Source organism: Syzygium oleosum, unplaced genomic scaffold (genome assembly GCF_021117445.2).
Source record: "Syzygium oleosum isolate NSW1041296 unplaced genomic scaffold, Sole_v2.1 Sole_v2.22, whole genome shotgun sequence".
NCBI classification, from domain to species: Eukaryota; Viridiplantae; Streptophyta; class Magnoliopsida; order Myrtales; family Myrtaceae; genus Syzygium; species Syzygium oleosum.
Window position 1 is genome coordinate 6,469,243 of NW_026607506.1, and position 22,356 is coordinate 6,491,598.

Below are 22,356 nucleotides of genomic sequence, written 5' to 3' on the forward strand. Positions count from 1 at the left end.
ACCAATAATAACTAGTGGCGATTCCAAATTAAAACTCAGACTAAATAAAAAGATAAAAAAATCACAACCTGCTATCATGTGAGGTATGGTCTGGGAGAGGCCCCCGTTTATTTAGTAATTGGATGTCTATGGGACGTTTGAGCGAAATATCCGCATCGGACCCTAATAGCTCATTCGAGGACAATTTTCCCATTCATGACAAATGGAAGTACCTCCTTAGCGTGCCAAAAGCGCGGCGCGACAAAAGTTATATTAGCTTCTCTAGAATTCGAAATAACGACTTATAACATTGTTATTATAATTTTTTGATAACAGCAATAACTAAAATCAAAACATATAAAGTAAGGCTCTTGTTATTTCCACCTCCTTATTGGCTCCTGACACCTTATTATCACATTGAATGGACTACATTATTCCTTGTGAGTCCCACTCTCAATTTAGGATTATTTCTTACTTTTTTCCTATTGGTGCTAACAATACAACCTAGAGGGAGGTGAATAGGTTGTTTCAATGGTTTTTCAAACTTTTTGCGAAAAACAGCTGGTGCTAAGTAAATATTGGGTTTAACCAGCTATGTGACAGACGGTGACCTGATTGTGTGCTTAAGAAGATTAACAGGAAGATAAACAGCAGCACATAAAGATATATAGTAGTTCGGCTTTATTCCCAAGTCTACGTCCACTCTCATCACTAATAGCCACAAGTCGAGCTGGAATACACTAATAATCTACTGAATAAGTTACACTTAGCATACACCAACCCTATCAGACGATAGATCACATTATCAAGAATTGGGTGCTGCTATCACTTGGTGCACTTGATCTTTCAGCACAATTACAAGGCAGCAAGTATTACAGACAAGTAAGAGCTTTTTGCTAAGAATACAGCGAGTAGCAGATTTCTAGAATTCGTATGAACGTGTGTCTATTTCTCTCTATCTAACTTTTTAACTTCAAAGATGTTCTCTTTTATAGGCATTTTCAATATAACCGTTAAGGATGTCTTGGAGAAGCAGGATAGCCGTTAGAGTCCGTTAGTGCTATTGTCCGAGGAACCAGTTGCCCATACAGCCTTTTTCCAAACATTTGCAGACTTCTTGAAATAGCTTATGCTGCTATTTTGTAGCTATGGCTCTGACATACTATCAAATAGTCTATTCTCTTATTTTTTGAATCTTCTGTTGTGTATGTCCAGTCGACAACGGTTATAATAATGAGACAACGGTCATACTCAATGATCCGTTATCCTAACATTACTAATGACCTGATTTTCTTCAACTTCAATGAAATATCGTCATGTAGCTGATCTTTTAAGTTCGTTGGTGCTGTTTACATAAAAACTTCAAGGACATCTTGTGATCTTCTTTTCAATGGATCACACCATAAATATCACTTAGTCATTTAAATATATCTGCACTAAACAATGTAGATATTATACCAAGAATAGTGTGGGTATCATCAAAATTTATTTAGAGATTCTCCAACATTTTCTTCATTTTCTTTTGTTTCGATTTTATTAAAAGCAAAACTACCCACATCCCTTTCAAAAAACCTATTTTTCACTCTAGCATCACTTCGTCATTTAAATATATCTGCACTAAACAATGTAGATATTATACCAAGAATAGTGTGGGCATCATCAAAATTTATTTAGAGATTCTCCAACATTTTCTTCGTTTTCTTTTGTTTCGATTTTATTAAAAGCAAAACTACCCACATCCCTTTCAAAAAACCTATTTTTCACTCTAGCTACTTCTTCCACACCCATTACATTTTAACATTTCCTTCATGTTTGTCTTCTGCTAAACTTATTCCACCAATTATTTACTTTGTTTCCTCATATAATCCTCATGATCGTTTATATTTCGACTTTGATTTTAGATACAAATTTACAAGAATTTACTTAAGGATTGAATATTATGGTTGATGAATACATTATACACAATTCTCTCATCTTCCATTGTATCGTTTTTTAAAGTGTATTCACTATGGAGGACAATATTGAGAGCACCCAAATTGTTTAAATGTACATATTGATGATGAAACTGCGAATGGAGAACAATAATCATATTAATAAGTTCATTTGGAACTTCTTGCACTATAACATTGAAAATTATTCATTGGCATATGTTGTTTTAAGTGAATAATGTCTCTCTTATTGATGTAATTAAAAAATTTTATTGTTTGATTCAATTTCGAGAGAGCAACCTGCTGAACGGACAATCTCTTTTGTTATGTTGCATATGCAACCTATTATTATTACAGTAATTTGTATTTTGAAAATAATTTTCTTTTCATTAATGATTTTATGAGAAGTCCGATGCATTTAGAATTGGCCAAAAAATGTGTTTATGAATGATTTGATAGGGTTTTCTTATAATGTCATTACAATTGTCATAATTTCTTGTCAATGACTAATTATTCCCCGTAATCAAGGCAAAGATTTATTTGTAATAATTTTTTAGGGAGCATTGCATTTGCATGATTATAATGAATGTTTAGGATTTTTTATGCACTTAACTTTGTCATATTTTTAACATCATGCAATAATGGCATGAAAAATAATTAAAAATTGGACTATTAGATTCACTTAATAAAACGAAAGAAGAGAAGTTAGAATAAATAGACTATAATGTGATGACACATATTGAAGTTATAATTAAACGAAATGAGTACTAAAACTAGTAAATGGTTCTTTTTACTCTTACTTGTGCTTAGGTTATTTCTTTAGTAATAGTTTCCTAGTACCAAAGAGAATATACAATTCATTAACATGATAATTATTTAGTTATCTACTAAATAAATTGTTTTCAGAAAAGAGGGACAGTAATTTTGTTCCAAATGGAGAAAGAAAAGGAAAAAAATCAAAAAGAAGAAAAGAAGGCACAAGAAAATCTTCAATCAAGAGTGGACCCCATATTTAATCTAATAAATAGGGAAGAAATCACAAAAAAAAACCTCAAACTTGTCCACTGTAACACATTTACCCTAAACTATTTTTTGTAACACCAAAAATCCTAAACTTGTACCCATATGACACATTCACCATAAACTTTTTTTTTGTAATACCAAAAACCCCAAACTTATACCCGTGTGACATATTTACTTCAAACTTTTTTTTTGTAACACAAAAAATCCCAAACTTGTATTTATGTGACACATTTATCCCAAACTTGTACAATGTGACACATTTATCATAAACTTCTTCTTGTGACACAAAAAACTCCAAACTTGTATCCGTGTGATACATTTACCCCCAAAATTTGTGTCATGGAAAAAAAATTGGGATTTTTGGTATCACAAAAAAAAGTTTAGGGCAAATATGTTACACAAATATAAGTTTGGATTTTTTGTGTCATAGAAAAAAGTTTGAGATAAATGTGTCACACAAATACAAGTTTAGGGTTTTTGGTGTCAAAAAATAGTTTAGGGCAAATGTGTCACAACGGGCAAATTTTAGGATTTTTTGTGGCACTTTCCCTACAAGAATGGGACCCGCAAAGGATAATCTAATCAATTTAATATGATAGGAGTGTCATGAGCGGATAATAGAGTGGAAATAGTGCGGGTCTACAGTAATAATAATTATTGTCCCGAGTAAGCCATTAAATTGTTTCGTTTGAGGTCTTGTGTGGACCTCGACATCTCTTAGCGGGTAAAGCCGGGAACGGGCTCGAAAAATACATTGTACCAATTGGGGGCACTTGCACATAAAAATAAGGAAGGCATCCAAGCTGCCCGCTTCACTGAGAGACAGTATATTAAATTCAATATGATAAGTGTCAGGAACAAATAAGGGGCGAAAATAGTGCGGGTCTAAAGTAATAATAATTATTAATATTGTTGTTATTATTATTACTACAGTCATCGTTATCCCCGCTTCCAAACATCACCCCAACTCGAAAACCAAACCAATCTCGCCATCGCGCCAATTTGCTCCCCACATTTCAATCCCCCACGAGATTCTGCCATGGCTGCTTCGGAAAGAAACCCTTAGCCTGTAAAAGTTAGGGCTTTTTCCTTCCTGAGACCGCAGGAAGAAGATGAACCAGGGCGATCTCCACAAGGTGTGGGAAATCAAGGCCCTGAAGAGGAAGCCTGCGGAAGACGAGGCCCGGAAGATCCTCCAGCGGATCGCCCATCAGGTTCAACCCATCATGCGCAAGCGCCGGTGGAGGGTCAAGCTTCTCTCCGAGTTCTGGTGAGATCTTGCGGCTCTCCGTTTCGATTTCCACCTCGCCCGCCAGCCCCAAAACGAGTGATTGCCGATTAAGAAAGTGGGTTGGGACTGTCCAGGATTGGGATGGTGATCCGTGTGTGTATTGTGTGTGTGTGGAATGCTGAAATTCTCTCTCTTTTGGTGATCGGTAGGAGGGATGATTCGTTATGATGAATGGGTGGTGTGTTTGATTGCAGCCCGACGAATGCGCGTCTCCTGGGTTTGAATGTGGGTCGCGGCGTGCATGTGAAGCTGAGGCTTCGCAGGCCGAACAGAGACGACTGCTTCTATCCTTACGATCAGGTCCTCGACACGATGCTGCACGAGCTCTGCCACAACGCGCACGGCCCTCACGACGCCAAGTTCTACAAGCTCTGGGATGAACTTAGAAAGGTGGGTCGTCGGAAAAGTCTTGGTGTCCTTTCTAGTCATCTCCGGATTCGGGTTTTATGGATAGATGTACTATATTTCGAAATGTACTTGGTGGTTTGGGCATTGCGCTGTCATGATGCCCTCGCTTATACTCTAGTCTGCTTGATGTACATTGCGATGTCAATCACAGGAGTGCGAGGAGTTGATGGCCAAGGGAATAACTGGCACCGGCCAGGGTTTTGATCTTCCCGGGAAGCGTCTTGGCGGTTTCTCTAAACAGCCACCTGTTTCATCACTACGGCAAACTGCTCTGGCTGCTGCAGAGAGGAGATCAAATTTGGGTTCGCTCCTACCGTCCGGACCGAGGCGTCTTGGTGGTGATAGTAGCATCATGGTACTTAGTCCAGCACAAGCTGCTGCGATGGCTGCAGAAAGGAGATTGCAGGATGACATCTGGTGTGGTTCTCAATCGGAAGAGGGTGGGGATAGAGAAAGTAACCCTGATATTCTGCGAAATATTGAGAACGAGATCGAAATTCCTGGAAAATCCAGGCATGATAATGCAGGAAGCCAACCTTCGGATTTGATCTCTCGGAAAAGATGTCGTGAGAATGAAGCTTCAGCTTCACGATCATCCAGCAGTGATGTGGATCAGAATTTTGTTGATTTAACAGGGAACGATGGGACATGTGGGGCAGCAGATGATCTCTGCTGTGCACATCAGAGAAGAAAATTTGAATCAGATAATGTACTGTATTCTAAATCAAAATGTCATTTGGGGAATGCTTCATCTAGCATGTCATCCAATTTGACTTCTCGGCCAGGGCTTAAGGGCACTGCTAAAGATACTTCAATTGAGCTCCTTATGTGGGCATGTGAAATATGCACCTTATTAAATCCCGTGAGTATTATGAATGGTAAATGAATTCCAGTGGTTGATTTATTAGATAAACTGTTCCATGTTGTTTTGATACTTTCAGTCTTTTAATTTTTGCACGTTTTCTCCTTCTAAGTTTTTCTTGTTTGTTAGATTGATGAATCACTGTTTGTTTTCTTCCTTCCGGTTGAGGGTTGCATGTTCAGTTGCACTTCTCTTTTCCTTGCCCATCGTTTGGTATTAGTACTGAACCGTCAACTGAGCTACTTATAGTTGGTAGATGTGTTAAAGAGTGTTGCCTTACAAGCTGTTTCCTTGTTGGTTCACTTGAAGATTTGGCTTCATGTGAAATGTGAATAGTGTGTTAATTAATCGAAGCTCCATAACTTGTTTGCACCCCAATGTGCATTTTCTTGTTCTACATTATGCAGTCAATAAAGTTTCTTTGAGGTGTGACTAGCATTCCTTCATTTTCATCTCATCAACTAGATTTATGGGCAATCTATCTCTTTTGCTACATTCCTTCTATAACTCTTGTATAACATGTGCATTTGGCTTTATTTGTCGTGATATCGTGCAGCCACTAGCTCCAATCTGTAAGCTTTGTGGTTCAGAAAGGCTCAAGGATGAGGGCTCCAAATTCAAGTCTTGGTCCTGTAAATTCTGCACGTTGGATAACAGTGTCGAGTTAGAGAGATGTTCAGCTTGTGAGCAGTGGAGATATTCACATGGGTCTCCAGTGTCAGCAAGAGCACCATGTGACGGTGATTGAGAGTATCTCATGTTGGTGGCATTACAGATCCTACTTTCTACTGCGAGGTAATTGTTGTGCACCCTTCTGTTTGTGTTATGGCCAAGCAAAGTGAGTAGCCAACACTTAGCAATATAAACACCGTTTTCTTCCCCAGAATTTTTGTATATATAGATTGTAGGAGAGTGATTTGGTGCCTACTCTTGCTTCGAATTAAAAAGGAACAATATTGATGATGTGACCACTAATGAGAGTTCTAACCAGTAGGTCAACTCAGTTCTATTTACAGCTTGAGTAATCTGAGCTGACTTGTTCCTACTGGAAACCATAAGACCAAAGTGGTCCCGGCAGACTTAGAAGTTTCGTCTAATATGAAACTAGTGGTGGGTAAAAGTTTTTAGAAATATTAAAAAAGTCAATAGTGAATGAGATCTATGGCTCTTGCTAAAATTCGGACTGTGGTTGTGTTTCTCCCAACTTGTTGAAGCTCTATCCATTTATTCAAGATCTTTAGATTGCCGATTATTGTTTATAAGTTCGCAAGCTTGGCATCCTTTCAGCTTATGCATAGTATAAAAGCTACTACCTTTTGATAGAACTAGACTCGAGAGCAAAGTGATTTTCCATTCTATTGTCAATATGTTTGCAAGTTAAAATTCATGAATTAAAAAATATCCACATTTTGATCATAGCTCCTGCATTTGATTATTGTGATAATTTTGAGGTGCTCTATTGTCGAAGATCAGCAATTTTTATTTGCTGGTGTGCAGATTCTGAGATTCAGTTCCTTTGAAAGAGGGAAAAAAGATAAGTCATTTGAGAGTCTTATACCTCCAAATTCATTTCTTGCACAGAAACTTGGGGGAACTTAAGACGACGTCAAGTTTGGTTTATCTGAATACCCTGTCGCTAGGTAGATAGATGGCATGAGTTCTGCCTGACGGTTGTATATTGCTGCTTTGGCAGCTTTTTTCTTTGTTCTTTAAATGGATTTATACTGCTTTAGCACTTTGAAGAGGCATCTCTTACTCATTGATTGAGCCAGGCCCCAAAAGAAGACATAAACCATTATTGGCACTTACAATTCTAGAAGTATGGACTTAGAAGAATAATTTGAGCTGGCTCTGGCTTATTATGAGAGGCTGTGCATGAAAAATGTACAAAAGCTAGTTTTCACAGTGAGATGACGAGTTTTCATTGGTCATTAATTAGAGCATCTCATGTTGTATTAGGAACTAATGAAACATCGCTGTGCTTGTCAATGTTATTGATAAAGTACTTTTCTAAACTTTAGCATTCCAATGCTATTTAACTATATCGACATTGTTGCAGCTGTCTATGGCATAATTTGATGGCGGTCTCAGTGAATGCCATAGTTTACTGAAGCATGGTCAATGCTGATCATGTACATCCAAAGTAACACTGCTGATAATGAGTCCTATTGTTCAGGTCCGTGCAGAGGTTGCCTCTCAAAAGGAGCTAGCGATTGACTGGCAAAGAGAGTGACTTCAGTGTTCAGATCTCTCATTAACATTAAGCCCACATTTAGAGTAAGAGTCAGTTTTGAGAGGTCATCATCCCTTGAAGATGTACAAAAAGCATTTGCCGAATTGTGAGTGTGCCTGTCACATCGCCACATCACATGATTCATGGCTTGTTAATATTTCTTCTTCATCTTCACGTTAACATATAAACTGCTTCAATATGTTGGGCTTTTTGCTTAATTGAAAATTTGGTGTTGAGGTCAAAAACTCGATTTGGCTAGCCAGACCATGAAAGATGGGAAGATGATGATTGGCCAGCAATGGTCCAAAATGAGATCTCTCTATTTTGGGCACGTTCAATTCAACTGATGATGCATCATCCCTCTCTTCTACTATTAATTTTCGGCCTCTCCACTTGCTCTCTCCTCTTCTTCCGGAGAAATTTTTCTTGAGACTTTCAATTCAATCGATGGTTTGTTTATTATTATCAAATTTGTTGTACTGAAGTTATGTGATATATGAGTGGGTTTTCAACCTATTTGTTGTTTTACTTAGGGTGTGTTTGTTTTGCGAAAAATGAACTATTTGGAAAACAAACGAGAAAATATTAGGTAGGACTAATTTTCCACGTCACCAATAAGCCACTCCATTCGTTGGGCGACACGTGGCAATATGGGTCCTACTCTTTCTCCCTTCCGTCACTCTCTCTTCCTCGTTACTTTTCTCTTCTTCTTTGTCTACCTTTCATAAACCCGTTAGTGCGATTCAATGAGCTATATCCAGATTGTTTGAATCGTTTGAAATAATTAGTAAACAAAAAATATTTTGATTATTGATAATAATTTATGTCTAAGTATTTTCGTGGATGATGAAAATATTTTCCATTTGTTCATTTTTATAAGCAGTACAAGTAATTATTTTTAAGAAAAAAATTTCAATTCATTCATTTTTCGCGAAACAAAAAGGAGCCTGGGTGACAAGGCGAATGTGAAGTTGAATTAGATGGATGCAATTGGATCATTGATGATCCAACTGTTGAGGATGTTGTGGAACTAATCCCCAAGTTAAGAGTTGCACGTAATCTGACTAGGAAATTTTGTAAAGTTGTTTTAATCTCTTCATGGATTTTGATGTTTTTATTTCATACTAATTTTGACTTCCTTTCAAGAATCTCTGTTTCTTGAACTAGATTATAAGAGCTTCCACTATTGTTTTATGAGAAAATTGTCCATAATGTTCTAAATCTATTGCATTTTTACCAATTTAGTTTTAAACCTTTCAATTTTACCAATGAAGTTTAAATCTTTTCACATTTTGCCAATTGAGTCCATATAATTAATTTTTTAGCCGGAAATCACTGACGTGGACATCGGCCATCTTACATAGCATGGTTGACGCTGATGTGGACAATTTTTGATAATATTTTATCATGTTTTTGAATTTAATGATTTATTATTTACTTCTTCCTTTTTTCTTTTTCTTTTCTTTCTTTTTTTTCCTTTCTTCTTCCTCTAGCCGATCACTAGGCGTTGGCGATGGCCGACGATTGACCAGAAGAGAGGGACCTTATCAGCCTTGGGCGATCCTTGCCCACCCATGCGCGAGGCTCGCCCTCGCTAGTGGCTAGTGGGGGTGAGCTTCGCTAGAGGCTAGCGACCTCGCTGGCCCACACCTCTAGCCATTCACTAGGACTCGACGACGGACTGGAGGAGGAAGAAGGAAAGAAAAAAAAAAGAAAGATAAAGAAAAGAAAAAAAAGGGAAAAACAAAATAAAAAAATTGAAAAATATATTAAAATATCATTAAAAATTGTTCACGTCAATGTGGGCCACGCCGTATAAGACAATCGACATCCACGTCAGCGATTTCCAGCTAAAATTGGACAAATGGACTCAATTGGCATAATATGAAAATGTTTAAGATCGAATCGGCAAAATTGAAAGGTTTATGATTGAATTGGCAAGAGTGCAATAGATTTAGGACGTTTTGGATAATACTCCCATTGTTTTCTTTTAAGCGAAAGGGGAATTGAAAAACTACGCACCTTTTTTTCGTGCCCAAACTAAAGGCTCTTTCTTTCTAATCTTTTTAATACTACATAGCGCACCCTTGTCTTTCTTAACATTTCCAAATTGTTTGTTCACTTTTTCCATTTCACTCATAGTATGGGGAAGAAGTGGACTCTAAGGTTACGTTTGGTCGTCCGGAATTCTAATCAAGATAGAACTGGATATGATATGATAAGAAGTCATGGGATTTTGTCATAACCTATCTATTATTTGGTGAATTTCGGATTTAAAGTCGGATATTTTTATATCCTATCTTATCCATTGTTTGGCAGAAACCGGATATCAATATAAAGGACATATATACCCCTACATAGTGTCCATGAAATAATGTCAATCTCATCATCATAAAAATATCTTTGCGTGACCAAAAATGACAAAAACTGTAGTCACAAATTCACAAGGTTTGCTACGCTAATGCACATGCTGACTAACATTACTAGCCATAATTGATCTTAGCAGAAAATATGTGGTGCTTCGTGAACTCAATGGAGAACAAAGGGGCAGAAGGCGGATTTTGGAAGCCTAGAGGAGAACCTCGTGATATAGTTGGTGATGCTTCTGTCAATGGCCGGGTAGCAACTCATGAATTCTATGAAGAACAAGGCCCACATGTTGAAAAACTAATTGGTTGATGCTGGAGGACTATATAACTTTGAAGGTGTTAAGAGAAGCTGTTTTGGCAAAGTATTGCCCGAATTCCACGTTGTCTATGCTAATTCATGGATGCATTTTTACTCTACTGCCAGTTAATGGCCAGTTTAGGTTGGATTTCGTGCAGGATGCTAAGGGCCCGTTTGGCAAGTTGCCAAATAGTAAAAATTTCTGTTCTTTTGTTCTCAGAATCAGTTTGGGAACGGAAATTCGTTTGTTAAATTTTTTGTGCCCAGGAACAATTTTCCAAAAAATTGTTCCCATAATCAATTTTGGAATAGAATGAAGAAGCAACAAAAAGTAGTTTCTTGATTCTAGAACAATTTTTCAATTTCTGATTCTTCTTGGTTTTCTTCTTCTTTTTTTTCGGTTTGTTCTTCTTCTTCCTGGCCTGCCGCCGGCCACGGGCCAGGGCCGGCGAGGGCGGCTTGCGGCCGTGATGGCAAGGCCTCACCCAGATCTGGCGAGGCTCGACCAGCCATGGCCAAGAAAGGGGAAGGGAAAGGAAAAAAAAGAAAAAAAAAAGAGAAAGAAATATTAAAAAATTCAAAATATTATTAATAAAAAGAAATTTTGTGTAGTTACCAAACGCATTTTTGTTCTTTTTGTATTTTAAGAATAGAAATTTTGGGCAGTTACCAAATGCCTTCAAATGCTTAGAAATTGTTTCCGGGTACAGAATAAAAAAGAATCATTTCTGAGCAGAATTAATTTTCGGGAACAGAATTGTTGCCATGCGCACCCTAATTCGCTCTGCAAAGTCTTCTGTAGTAGTAGCTCGTCACCATCTAATAGTGAAATGCTGCAAAATGTTGCGGGTACTGAGATCCATTGAGAAAACTACGTTTACTCACTGCCTCCAGATAATTTCAACATATCTACCGAGCAATATGTAACCAACCAGATTTCATGGATTGAAGCTCGAATTCACCGAGATGGAGCTTCAATTCGTCAAATTAGAGCTACGGAGAAGAAGGCATTTCAACTCTCGCTACTTTCGTAGTTTGGTTTCGTGAAACTTCGATGTGAGAGGAGTCGCGTGTGTAAACGAAGGAGAAAGAAAAGAAGAGTGTAGGGTTTTCTGAAAAATAGCTAGACAAGAGAAATCCTATCCGGGTCTATCCCATCTCCCCCTTAGGATTTTTTTATTCGGGCTCTATCCCTTTTATATCCGACTTTATCCTATCCTAAAGATCTACCAAAGACATGATAGGATAAAAAAAATCATATCCCGACTTTGATCCTGACGACCAAACGCACCCTAAAGATATTACTAATTGAGGCGAGGAATCAAAACCGGATCAATTGTTTTATAGATCGCCTTGTAAAGCCTTTTTTCCGTTTTATTTGATTTTTATTCGTTTTTCTTTCCCTTTTTAGCGAGAGGAAAACGTTCTTTTTGTTTCGCTTTCTTTCTCTTTCTGCCTGGTTTTGTATTGGCCTATGGCCTACGAATGAAAATAGAACTTTAAAAGGGCGAATGTCCATTGGGACCGTATTAAAGTCAAAGCTCCGGATGGAAGTGGATCAGGACCACTCAATCATTCAGTTTGTAACGGGTCCCTCACCACCCTCACCCTCACCCTCACACACAAATGTACACATGCACATCCTCGATCCGATGGTTTGGGTTGATTACCGAAGACTTCATTTCGCGACTTGCATGATTTTCGAAAGTTCCCAGGGCACTCTGCGATATATGAAACTATGGTGGCCATATACACATGAATCGACCGACGACATCTCTCCCTGACAAGGCAAACGGGTTAACAAATAAAATCAACTTGGTCACTACACAACGTAGTTCGGAGCATAATAAGTGCCCCTACATGAATAGCCTGAAAGCAAACACAGAATGTTCAGGATTGCAGGACACCAGCATAGAAATGACTTGGACAAAAATGCATCGGCTCTTTTTTATCGGACGATGGAGCGTCTTATTCGACAATTCAAAGCAGCTGTTCTTCCATTTTCCTCTACTTTTTGGGCGATAGGGACGTCGGTTCGGCGTAAGATCGTCCACTCAACTTTGCACAGTAACATCATCATCTCCTCCCCCAACTCTTCATTTGAATTCTCTCCTCAACTCAAATCCCAATTCTCTTAACCGGAAGAAACTCCCCAATTCGAGCACCAGGAGAAAAACTACCGTATATCTTCTATGTAGCATCGACACGTTGGAATGGCCAACGTGTCGGTGTGCGATGCCGACACACTTGTCGAACGCGTCCGACACGCGGTCAATCAGGTGTCGGATTTCCGACACGCTGTCAACGCCTCGGACACGCCTCGTGAGTCCGGAATCTCGACAGGAGATTCCGACATGCACGGGATCAATTTTATGAATTTTCAAAATATTAGCGATCAAAATGTAAATTTATAAAAAAAATAAAAAAAGAGAAAAATAAAGGTGGAAGAAAAGGGGCTAAAACAAGCTAGGTATTTATTTTCTCCGTCTTCTTCGCTTGACCGACGACCTCCCCATCTCAAATTCTCTTCTTTCTTCTTTCCGTCGACCACCGGTCCACCGCGAGGCTCTCTCCAAGCCGGTCGCCGGTCGCCGGTCGCCGTTGCAGCCAGGTAACAGGTACACCTCTCTCTGTTTCTGCCGAGTGCTCCAACCACGGGCTCTGGTTTTTCTATCGTTTGTCTTAGCGTCGGATTTGATGGTGTAATGATAGCTCGATGAGAGAAGAAGTGGTGGTGCGTGGGTTGGGGGGAAGAAGGAAGAAGTCGTGGTGGGTGGAGGTCGCGTGTCGGTGTCGGTTCTACGTGGTATATCTTCGTTATCCTCTCAAATATATGCACTAGTTTTCCCGAGAAAATCTCAGTTTCCATGAAAAAGTCTGGTCGTAGTGGCTCCATCTTCATCATGTATTGTAAGGCCTCCCCTGGCTTCTCTCTCCAGACCCGGTTCTCCATCCGCAATCACCTCCGATCCTTACGCGCATCTCTTCCACTCCCACCATCACCTTCATCTTCCTCTCAAACCAAGCCGACCTCGCTTCCCCACTCTGACATCATGGCCGCCTGCGTCGACGACACTCCGAGAACAGAGACTCGCGAATTTTCCCGCGACCCAAGCTCGGGCGAGCGCAGATACAACCTCAAGTTGGCGAATTTATGCCGACCCAGAATTTCTGGCCCCGTTCCGAGCATGCCCGTTTCGCAGAACCGAGGTAAGACCACGCACGCAAGCGAGGTCGTCAAATGCCGCGACCAAGACGAAGACGAAGAAAACGTGTGGCTCAGGATGCGAGAAGAGGCTCGCTCAGATGTCTCTCACGAGCCCATACTGTCCAACTACTATGAAAGCTCTATACTTTCGCAGGATTCGCTCGAAAGCGCGTTGGCCAGTCACTTGTCGATCAAGCTGAGCAATTTGAGCCTTCCCAGGGGGACTCTGTACGAGCTGTTACATGGGGTGCTCGCAGAGGATCGAGAAATTGTGAAGTCTGTGAAGGAAGATTTGAGAGCAGTGCACGAGAGAGACCCTGCTTGCGTGAGCTATGTGCACTGTTTTTTGAACTTTAAGGGGTTTCTTGCGTGCCAGACTCACAGGGTGGCTCACAAGCTGTGGTCACAGGGGAGGCAGGTCATTGCGCTGCTAATACAGAACAGGGTCTCCGAAGTTTTCGCGGTCGACATCCATCCCGGAGCGAAACTCGGGAGAGGGTTGCTTTTCGATCACGCGACGGGCCTTGTTGTTGGCGAGACGGCTGTGATTGGGAACAATGTGTCCATTTTGCACAATGTGACATTGGGAGGGACCGGCAAAGTGTCTGGTGATCGGCACCCGAAGATCGGTGATGGGGTGTTGATCGGGGCTGGTACTTGCATTCTGGGGAACATCAGGATCGGAGATGGAGCGAAGATTGGAGCCGGGTCGGTAGTGCTGAAGGACGTGCCGCCTCAGACCACTGCAGTCGGGAACCCTGCGAGGTTGGTGGGAGGCAAGGACAACCCAGTTAGGCTCGATAAGATTCCTGGCCTCACAATGGATCATACTTCACATATATCTGAGTGGTCTGACTATGTTATTTAGCGAGAATCAAATTCAGATGCATTTGAAACGTTTAGTTGATGAGCTGATTTTATGGGTCAAGCATAAATCTCTTCTTAAATAGTCCTGGATTGTGTGGTTGGTGCTGACTATTTGCTGCTACTAAATTGACTAGATATAGCACTGGCCATGTAACTTAAGTTTTCATAGGTTTGTAACGAGCTTCACCTTGCTTAATTTTGATGAGCTTTTTCTCTATTAAATGCGTGGATGTATATTTGTTATAATAACGCATGTGATGCAATGTGGCATATGACATGGCACAGCTTGAACTTTGATGACAATTGTACCTTCTAATCTCCGATATATTTGTTATGATTCTATCGATTCACCACAGAAAGGACTGGAGTGATTTTCTCTAGAACCTGCTCTCCTTGCAGTGTCTATCAATGTGGATTGATTCGAAGAGCGAGTTTTACGAGCTAGTGGATTGAAGAGGAAAAAACACTCTATGAGAAGAATGAATCAAACCAAAGCAGGACCCAAAAGAGTTTTCTGCCTTGAGAATCAGTTATTGGATAACCCACCACAAGTCTAAGGACTTTCCTTTTAGCAACTGTTGAGTTAATATACGGAACGTGGCCCAGGCAAAGGAAGGTAGAAAAACTTTTTGAGGATCCCATCCGGGTGAGAGTTTTTGACCCACGTGAATGAAATCGTATTGTGGAGTAAATCAATTCGGAGTTTTATGTGGAGTCCTCTACTCAAAATCATGTCTTGCAGGTTATATAGAAGTGCCAAATTAGATGGTCGTGCTGGGGCCGTAGGCAATCTTAGAACAGACTTGCATAGCTGGTGTTGTTGGTACCGTGGTAATCGGGGCCAATCCATGAGAATAAACCGTTTCCTTTTGCTTAGGCGAAAATTAGTGAATAGTTAAAGATCACCAATTCGTCAGGTGCTACTCGGAGAAACCTTTTGGCTGTTCGTAAGGTGAGTCAAAGTGTCTGAAACCTTTCGGCTGTTCATTTGTCGGGTGCTTCTGGGAGAAACCTTTCGAAAACATTTCTTTGCTAAAATCAGTTACATCTGAATTAATTCAGCATAGAATCTTGTTCTTTTCATGTTCTTGCCAGTTACCATACATTAGGTATTGTCTTGAAGGAAACAACTATTAAGCTAGAGCTAAAACCACATCTCAAGCTCCACAAGTCAAATGGGAGAGACATGCCTTAGGGTGTTAGCTTTAACAAACAATATGCGTGATATGAACTGATTAGATTCACATTGTCAGATTTTAAGAGACTGCAGAAAAGTACTACATAGAACTTTACAAAGACCTAGGAAGCATCAGACATAAATCACCCACCAAAGACGCTTCCAATATACTAGGGTGGTCATTTATAATGCATTCATCGGATGTTTGCATTACGATGGTGACAAATCTGTCAGAATATGCCATCATTGGGACAAAGATCCCAACTCGTTAAGCTACAATATAAACTTTTATAGTTTAGTTTTCTCAGAAGCAGCTTTAACCCCTCCAAAAGAGTTCATAAGCTAATCATCAGCAATGCATCTCCAGAAAGGCAGCTTTGTCATTTTCCTTCATTTCCCTAATGGAATTCCAAGTTTCTGCCTTTCCAATCATAGTCTCCTCCTTCATCTTCATCTTCACTGTACTAAAATTTGGTCACAAGTCCGATACGAAAGACCTCTCGAAGCTTCCTACTGGTCTGAGTCCCTCTCATAGGAAACTTGCACCAGCTTCTTGGGCCACCGCCTCATCGTGTGTTGTGACACTTGGCCAAGAAATATGGGCCATTGATGCATTTGCAGCTTGGGGAAGTTTCTCTGTGGTAATTTCTTCAGCCGAAGTGGCCAAAGAGGTGATGAAGACCCACGACCTTACTTTCGCAACTAGGCCTCAGCTTCTTGCAACCAAACTAATGTCTTACAGAGCCACTGCCATTGCATTCATGCCTTACAGCGAATACTGGAGGTAACTTAGAAAAATCTGCACTCTTGAGCTCTTGAGTGCCAAGAGGGTCCACTCTTTTAGGCATATAAGGGAAGAAGAGGTTTTGAATCTCGTCAAATGGATCACCTCTAATGCGGGTCTCCCATCAATCTTACGCAGAGACTATTCTTGACGAATTACGGAACTACTTCGATTGCAGCTTTTGGGAAGACATGCAAGGAGCAGCTAGATTGTCTGCGTGCTTCAAGGTTGGGGACGTGTTTCCCTCATCGAAGTGGCTTCATGTGATTAGTGGGATGAGGCCGCGATTGGAAAAGTTGGATCAGCAAGCAGACCGGATTATGACAACATCATTGGAGAAAAGAGAGAAGGGAGGGCTAAGAGAAGCGGCGATGAAACAACACATGATGAGTTGGTTGATGTTCTCTTGAGCTTTGTTGATCCGGCGGTCCTGAATTTTCTCTGACCACTGACAACATCAATTTCATCATGCTCAATTTTCCTCAGTAAAATGAACTGCAGCTAGTTTCCAAATCAGTTGGATTTTGACTTCAGAACAAAGTCGAAGTTTGAGTTGGTCGAATAATGAACCCAGAGACTAATAAGATTCGATATAACTTTGATGCTGTACCATGCTATTGGATATTTTGAGTCAAGCTTTTCTTTGTCAAGGCTAAACATTAAAATTCATGTTATTCTAACAATAATGGAACTCGAAATGTGCATGGAGGACATTTTCACCACCGGGATTGAGACGTCAGCCAGGCGGGTGGATTGGACATTGGCCGACATGATGAAGAACCCAAGAGTCCTCAAAAAGGTGCAGGCCGAGGTGAGAGAAGTCTTCAACAGGAGAGGCAAAGTGGACAAGATGGAGTTGCCCGAACTATTGTACCTGAAGTTGGTAATAAAAAAATGCTTGAGAATGTTACCCTTCTATTCCCTTGCTGCTCCTAGGGGAATGCATAGACGTGCTAGATGAATGGCTATGAGATCCCAGTCAAGACCGAAGTGGTTGTGAATGTGTGGGCGATCGGGAGAGACACCAAGCGCTGGGTCGACCCCGAGGCTTTTTACCTGGGGAGGTTCAAGAACAGCCCAATTAATTACAAAGGGACTAGCTTTGAGTACGTACCATTTGGTGCAGGAAGGAGGATATGTCCAGGGATGAACTTTGGGCTTGCGAATGTGGAGCTTCCACTTGCAATGTTGCTGAATCACTTTGACTGGGAGCTTCCTGAGGGGATGAAGAGTGAAGAGCTGGAGATGAGTGAGTCACTGGGTGTGACTCAGAGGAGGAAGCTTGATCTGTACCTGTTTCCCAAGCCTTGTCAGCCTACCTTCACCTGTTGACACATTCGTAATTAATTGGCACAAGGGCCGTTAAGGTTATTCTATCAACAACCAAAAGTTAAGGAAGAAACATAAAGAATGCAATTATATGGTTGTGAGGTGAAAAAGGAGGTTTATTTATTAAAAAAAGAATTTGCCACTTGCTCGTCTTTTTTAACTCGTGTTACAAGGGTTGTTAAGGTTACAATCGTTTATCAACAATAATGATGGGGAAGAAACATGAAGAATGCAATTATATGCTTGTTACATAAGAGTACCACCCAAAAATGCCTATGTGTGAGCTGTGTAGCTCCTCCAGAAACCTCAACACGCGCGCGTGCTTAACTTGCCCACTCGTCTCATCACAGTACCCCCCTAGTCCCTCATGGATCTCCGGCTCACTTTCCCAGTTGTCTTCTCTTTCCTCCTCTTTATCCTCATGGCACTCTAAGACTGTCAAGAAAAAACCAAACCCAAAAGGCTCAACCAGAAAGCTCCCTCCAGGTCTAGGGAAGCAACCCACCATAGGCAATATGCACCAGCTTGGCGGCCCAAATCCGCACTGGGCGCTGAGCAAATTGGCTAAGAAATATGGCGTGTTGATGCAACTCAAGATGGGTGAAGTCTCAATGATCATGTTCATCGCCGGAGACCGCCAAGGAGGTCTTGAAGAACCATGATGTGATCTTTGCCTCTAGGCCACCAATCATTGCCTCCAGCATCATCTCCTATGATTGCACAAGCATCGCGTTTGCATGCTATGGTCAACAATTGAGGCAATTAGGAAAATCTGCATCCTAGAGCTCCTGAGTTCCATGAGGATGCTCTTTTACCCGTCAATCCGGGAGGACAAGATGTTGAACCTAGTGTGGTGGATCGCATCAAGTGCTAGGATGATCGTCAACCTCACCGAGAAGATCTACTCGTCCCAGTGCTGCATGACGTCGAGGGCAGCATTCAGGAAGAAGTGAAAGGAGCAGGAGAGGTTCCTCAGGGTTGTGAAGGAGGTGATCAAGTTTGCAGGAGGTTTCGGGATTGCCGACCCTTTTCCCTCAGTGAAGCTTCTGCACGTTGTGAGCAGGATGAGGCCTAAGATTAAGAGTCCAACAGGATTTTGGAGGACATCATCAGGGAACACAGGAAGAATAGATCAGAGAACAAGAGTGGTGATCAGCGTGAACATGGCCATGAAGATCTGGTGGATCACTAAATAAGAGTGGTGATCATCTGTGCACATCAGGGAAGAAAATTTGAATAAGATAATGATGTAATTAGCAAGGATCACCTCGAGGGGGGGGGTGAATATGTGATTTTAAACAATTTTGATCAATTTATAGCGGAAATGATTGATCACAGTAGAGTCTGAATAAAATTCAGATTCAAAACAGTTTATATAGACAGTGCTCTTGGTGTGCAGTATGTAAAGCAAGAAATAAGGGATAGAAAAACTACACACAAGTTTATAGTGGTTCGGCTTATAGCAAGCCTACGTCCATTCTCCCATGCTGACAATCTACTGGTTGGATTTTACTATGTAATCAAGAGGAATTACAGATTCTAAGTGATAGAACTCTTGTGTATGATAGTACTCTCTATCTAACACACTCGTTTTTACAAAGTATCCCTCAAGATCTTAGTGTTTAGCTCAAGAAAGACAAGAGAAAGGATTGGAGTATGCTCAGACTTTGGACTTGTTGATTCTCGATTTCGTTCTACACCTTCTGCTCCTCGTAGATCTCCTTTTATACTCCTCCACTTCCAAACTAGCTGTTGGACAGTCTTCAGAGGATCATCTTCCAATCTTCATCTTGGACAGATTTGTATAAAATGGATTGAGTAACCGTCGGTTGACAAAATCTGACTCCCGCTGATTCTGGTTGCCCATACAATCAGAATTTTGGTTTCCATAAGTAGAGTTTTATCCGTTGTAATGCATACTTGTCATAATGTTAGGTTGTCAATCAATTATAACCTTAGATTGAGACAATCAAAACTTTCCTTCTATGAAATCTATGCCAGATCACTAGCTGTAATATTTCGTTCTGAAAGAGTTTTGCTTCTGCATCTGAAAAACTTCTGCATCTACATCTGCATAACTTCTGCGTCTACGTTTCTTTCAAAACTTAGATTAGTGGAGTTCTTTTAATAAGATATGAACCTATTTCTCATAGGGTCTGAAGTTCTTTGAAGACTTAAAATATAGTCTGAATGACTTTTATGGTAAAGTCTTAACTTCTCATTCTGAGTCTGAACTTTTTAGTTTTGAGAACTTGTAAAGTCTAATATTTCCTTATGAACTTCCAGAATATAGTAACCTGGAATGGAATGCATGTCAGATTCACAAGATAAACATAGAAAGTTTTGTCAGCTTCAAAATTCATTAGGAGTTTTCCTCAACAATCTCTCCCTTTTTGATGGTGACAAAACTTCCATGCAGATTCAATCAATATCAAATAAATTTGAAGAAAATAATCATATTAAGCGCATGAAACACAGATAAAAAATAAATGTGCAAACTCTTAAGATCTGTGTATTTCTCTTCTTTTGAGTATAACTTGCATATTGGAATGTTAGTACGGCAATATCTGCATAATCTCTCCCCCTTTTTGTCATCAGCAAAAAGAATAAAACAATAAGAACCCGAATAAAGCACTGATATAAACCATCCAAACAGTCTAACAAAGTCAAATGTTAAAAAAAATTACATAACCAGTTTGAAAATAAGAATGGTTTAAAAAGAGGGTATGAAACAGGCTATTTCTTGGATGGGGTTCGAACAATCCGAAAGTTCTCCAGGATAGAAACAGCTTCCTCAATCTTTGTAAAATAATGACCCATAGCTTTCTCCATATTTGTTGAACATAGAGCAATAGCTTCCTCAATCTCTACTTTGTCTTTTTCTACCTGAAAACGTTGAGTCTGATTGTTTTCCTCAGCAATTTTATGAAGATTCTTCACGTTCTCTTCAAGTGCAGTTTGTTTCTCTTTTATTTCTAGCAGAAGGGTTAGAATGGTCATATTGTCTAAGGTCTGTCCTTGAACATTATCCGGTGTATTCTGTTCGAACTCATCCCTTGACTCTGGTGGAATCTCCCCCTGAAAATTTGCTTGTCCTGCAGTAGTATTTTCATTCAAAGTCTCTTCAGGATTAAGTGGAGATTGACTTATATTTGTCCTCTGTGAAACATCATCCTGTTGCTGCAGATGTGAGTCCCTAGATACTGGTTCTGAAACCTTCTTAGCAGGTGCTAAAACATGTTCTTGACCAACATTCTGTCCTGTTTTAAGGTGTTCTGATTCATCATCTTCATCTCTAAGAAGAATTTTTCTCTTCTTGCTGTACACCCTTAATGGACTTGAAGACACAGTCTGCTTTCTTGCTTTTCTTTTCCTGCTCTTTTTCCTTCTTCTTTGTCTTGGTCAGTTTTCCTGCCAACAGATTTTGCTTCTGACTGCTGAACACCCTTTCCTTTGTCTGTACTTGCTCTTTCATTTCTATCATCGAATTGCTTAAGATTCATCTTGGTAAGCATCTTTTCTCCAACAAACATCAAAGGAACAGAGGTTTTGCACAAATCATCAGGAATAGTAATGTTTAAAAAGGTAAAGATTCTAGTGATGAGTGCACCATAAGGAAGTTGTCCCTTGTCCTTCTGGAGAGTTCTGTACATGTGAAAAATGATGATGTGAGGAAATGAGAAAAGCTTTCCATTCAGAATAGCCTAGATAAGCTTGATTTCAGACTTAGACAAGTCAGTCTTGGAAGCAGCTTTAGGTTTTAAGCAATTGATAATGATCTTATGCAAGATCACGGTCCTTCTGATCATATCAGAATATGAGATATGGTGTTTAGAGCCTCTAGCAAAATTTTGCTTTTCTGAAGCTGCTTTGGAAGCATCTTCTAAGCTCACTTCAAATGGAATGAACTTGTAATTTTTCACTTCAACAATCAGAGCCAGATCTTCCACTTTCAGATCATACTTTTTTATCACCAACAGTAAATTGAAGCCAATTTGTGGACAAAATGGATAGATTTGAGTAAAAGTAAGCAGTCAGTTCTGCATATACATGTGCAGATTGCAGACAGAATTCATAAATGCCCAATCTTTCAAAAAGATGTTTCACAGAAATGCCAGCCTTATCCAGATAGTCGAAATCCATACTACGATGATTCATAATCCCTCTAGCAAGTAGCAACTGGTAATAAACATTTTGCTCTATATTTTTTAATAAACTGCCATTACTTTGTACACCAGACGCAATTCCAACCTTCATCTCAAAATTATGAAATAGTCTAGCATCATCATCAGGAATCGTAGATTTAGACCCACTTGTGGATTTAGGGCTTATACGAACAGATTTCTTTTCAGAGGGAGTGGATGGTTCCCCTACTTTCTCTTTTCCCTTCTTGGAAATAGTCTCCTTTTGAGTAGTACTAGCCTAATCATGACCAGTTCTAGAGGAAAATTGAGAATAACTTCGCACAAGATTTTCTTCAGTGTGAAAGTCGTTGTCTTTCAGACACTGACGAAGAACCGATGCAGAAGCATTGCTGCGTTTCAACCTTTCGTATGCTTTCCACACAAGTTTGATATTACTGAAATGAAAATCAGTTTTA

General features: G+C 40.1%; 2 protein-coding genes and 1 pseudogene across 3 annotated transcripts; all 3 read left to right on the plus strand.

Moving 5' to 3' along the window:
- The first annotated feature begins 3,879 nt into the window (after nucleotides 1–3,879).
- Nucleotides 3,880–8,252, plus strand: LOC115689390 (DNA-dependent metalloprotease WSS1). Of its 2 annotated transcripts, none has more exons than XM_030615407.2 (5): nucleotides 3,880–4,200; nucleotides 4,416–4,611; nucleotides 4,781–5,491; nucleotides 6,048–6,286; nucleotides 7,551–8,252. In XM_030615407.2, exons 1-4 carry the CDS (start codon nucleotides 4,043–4,045, stop codon nucleotides 6,237–6,239), a joined length of 1,257 nt encoding a protein of 418 aa, XP_030471267.1. In that variant the 5' UTR covers nucleotides 3,880–4,042; the 3' UTR covers nucleotides 6,240–6,286; nucleotides 7,551–8,252. The 2 variants fall into 2 exon arrangements, with proteins under 2 accessions (XP_030471267.1, XP_030471266.1); XM_030615406.2 differs by having other exon boundaries at nucleotides 3,881–4,200; nucleotides 7,668–8,252.
- Nucleotides 8,253–12,866: 4,614 nt separating this feature from the next.
- LOC115689411 (serine acetyltransferase 1, chloroplastic-like) lies at nucleotides 12,867–14,769 on the plus strand. Its single transcript, XM_030615431.2, has 2 exons — nucleotides 12,867–13,009; nucleotides 13,104–14,769. Exon 2 carries the CDS (start codon nucleotides 13,259–13,261, stop codon nucleotides 14,465–14,467), a length of 1,209 nt encoding a protein of 402 aa, XP_030471291.1. The 5' UTR covers nucleotides 12,867–13,009; nucleotides 13,104–13,258; the 3' UTR covers nucleotides 14,468–14,769.
- Nucleotides 14,770–16,044: 1,275 nt separating this feature from the next.
- LOC115689379 (premnaspirodiene oxygenase-like) lies at nucleotides 16,045–18,095 on the plus strand (annotated as a pseudogene).
- The last annotated feature ends 4,261 nt before the right edge of the window (nucleotides 18,096–22,356 follow it).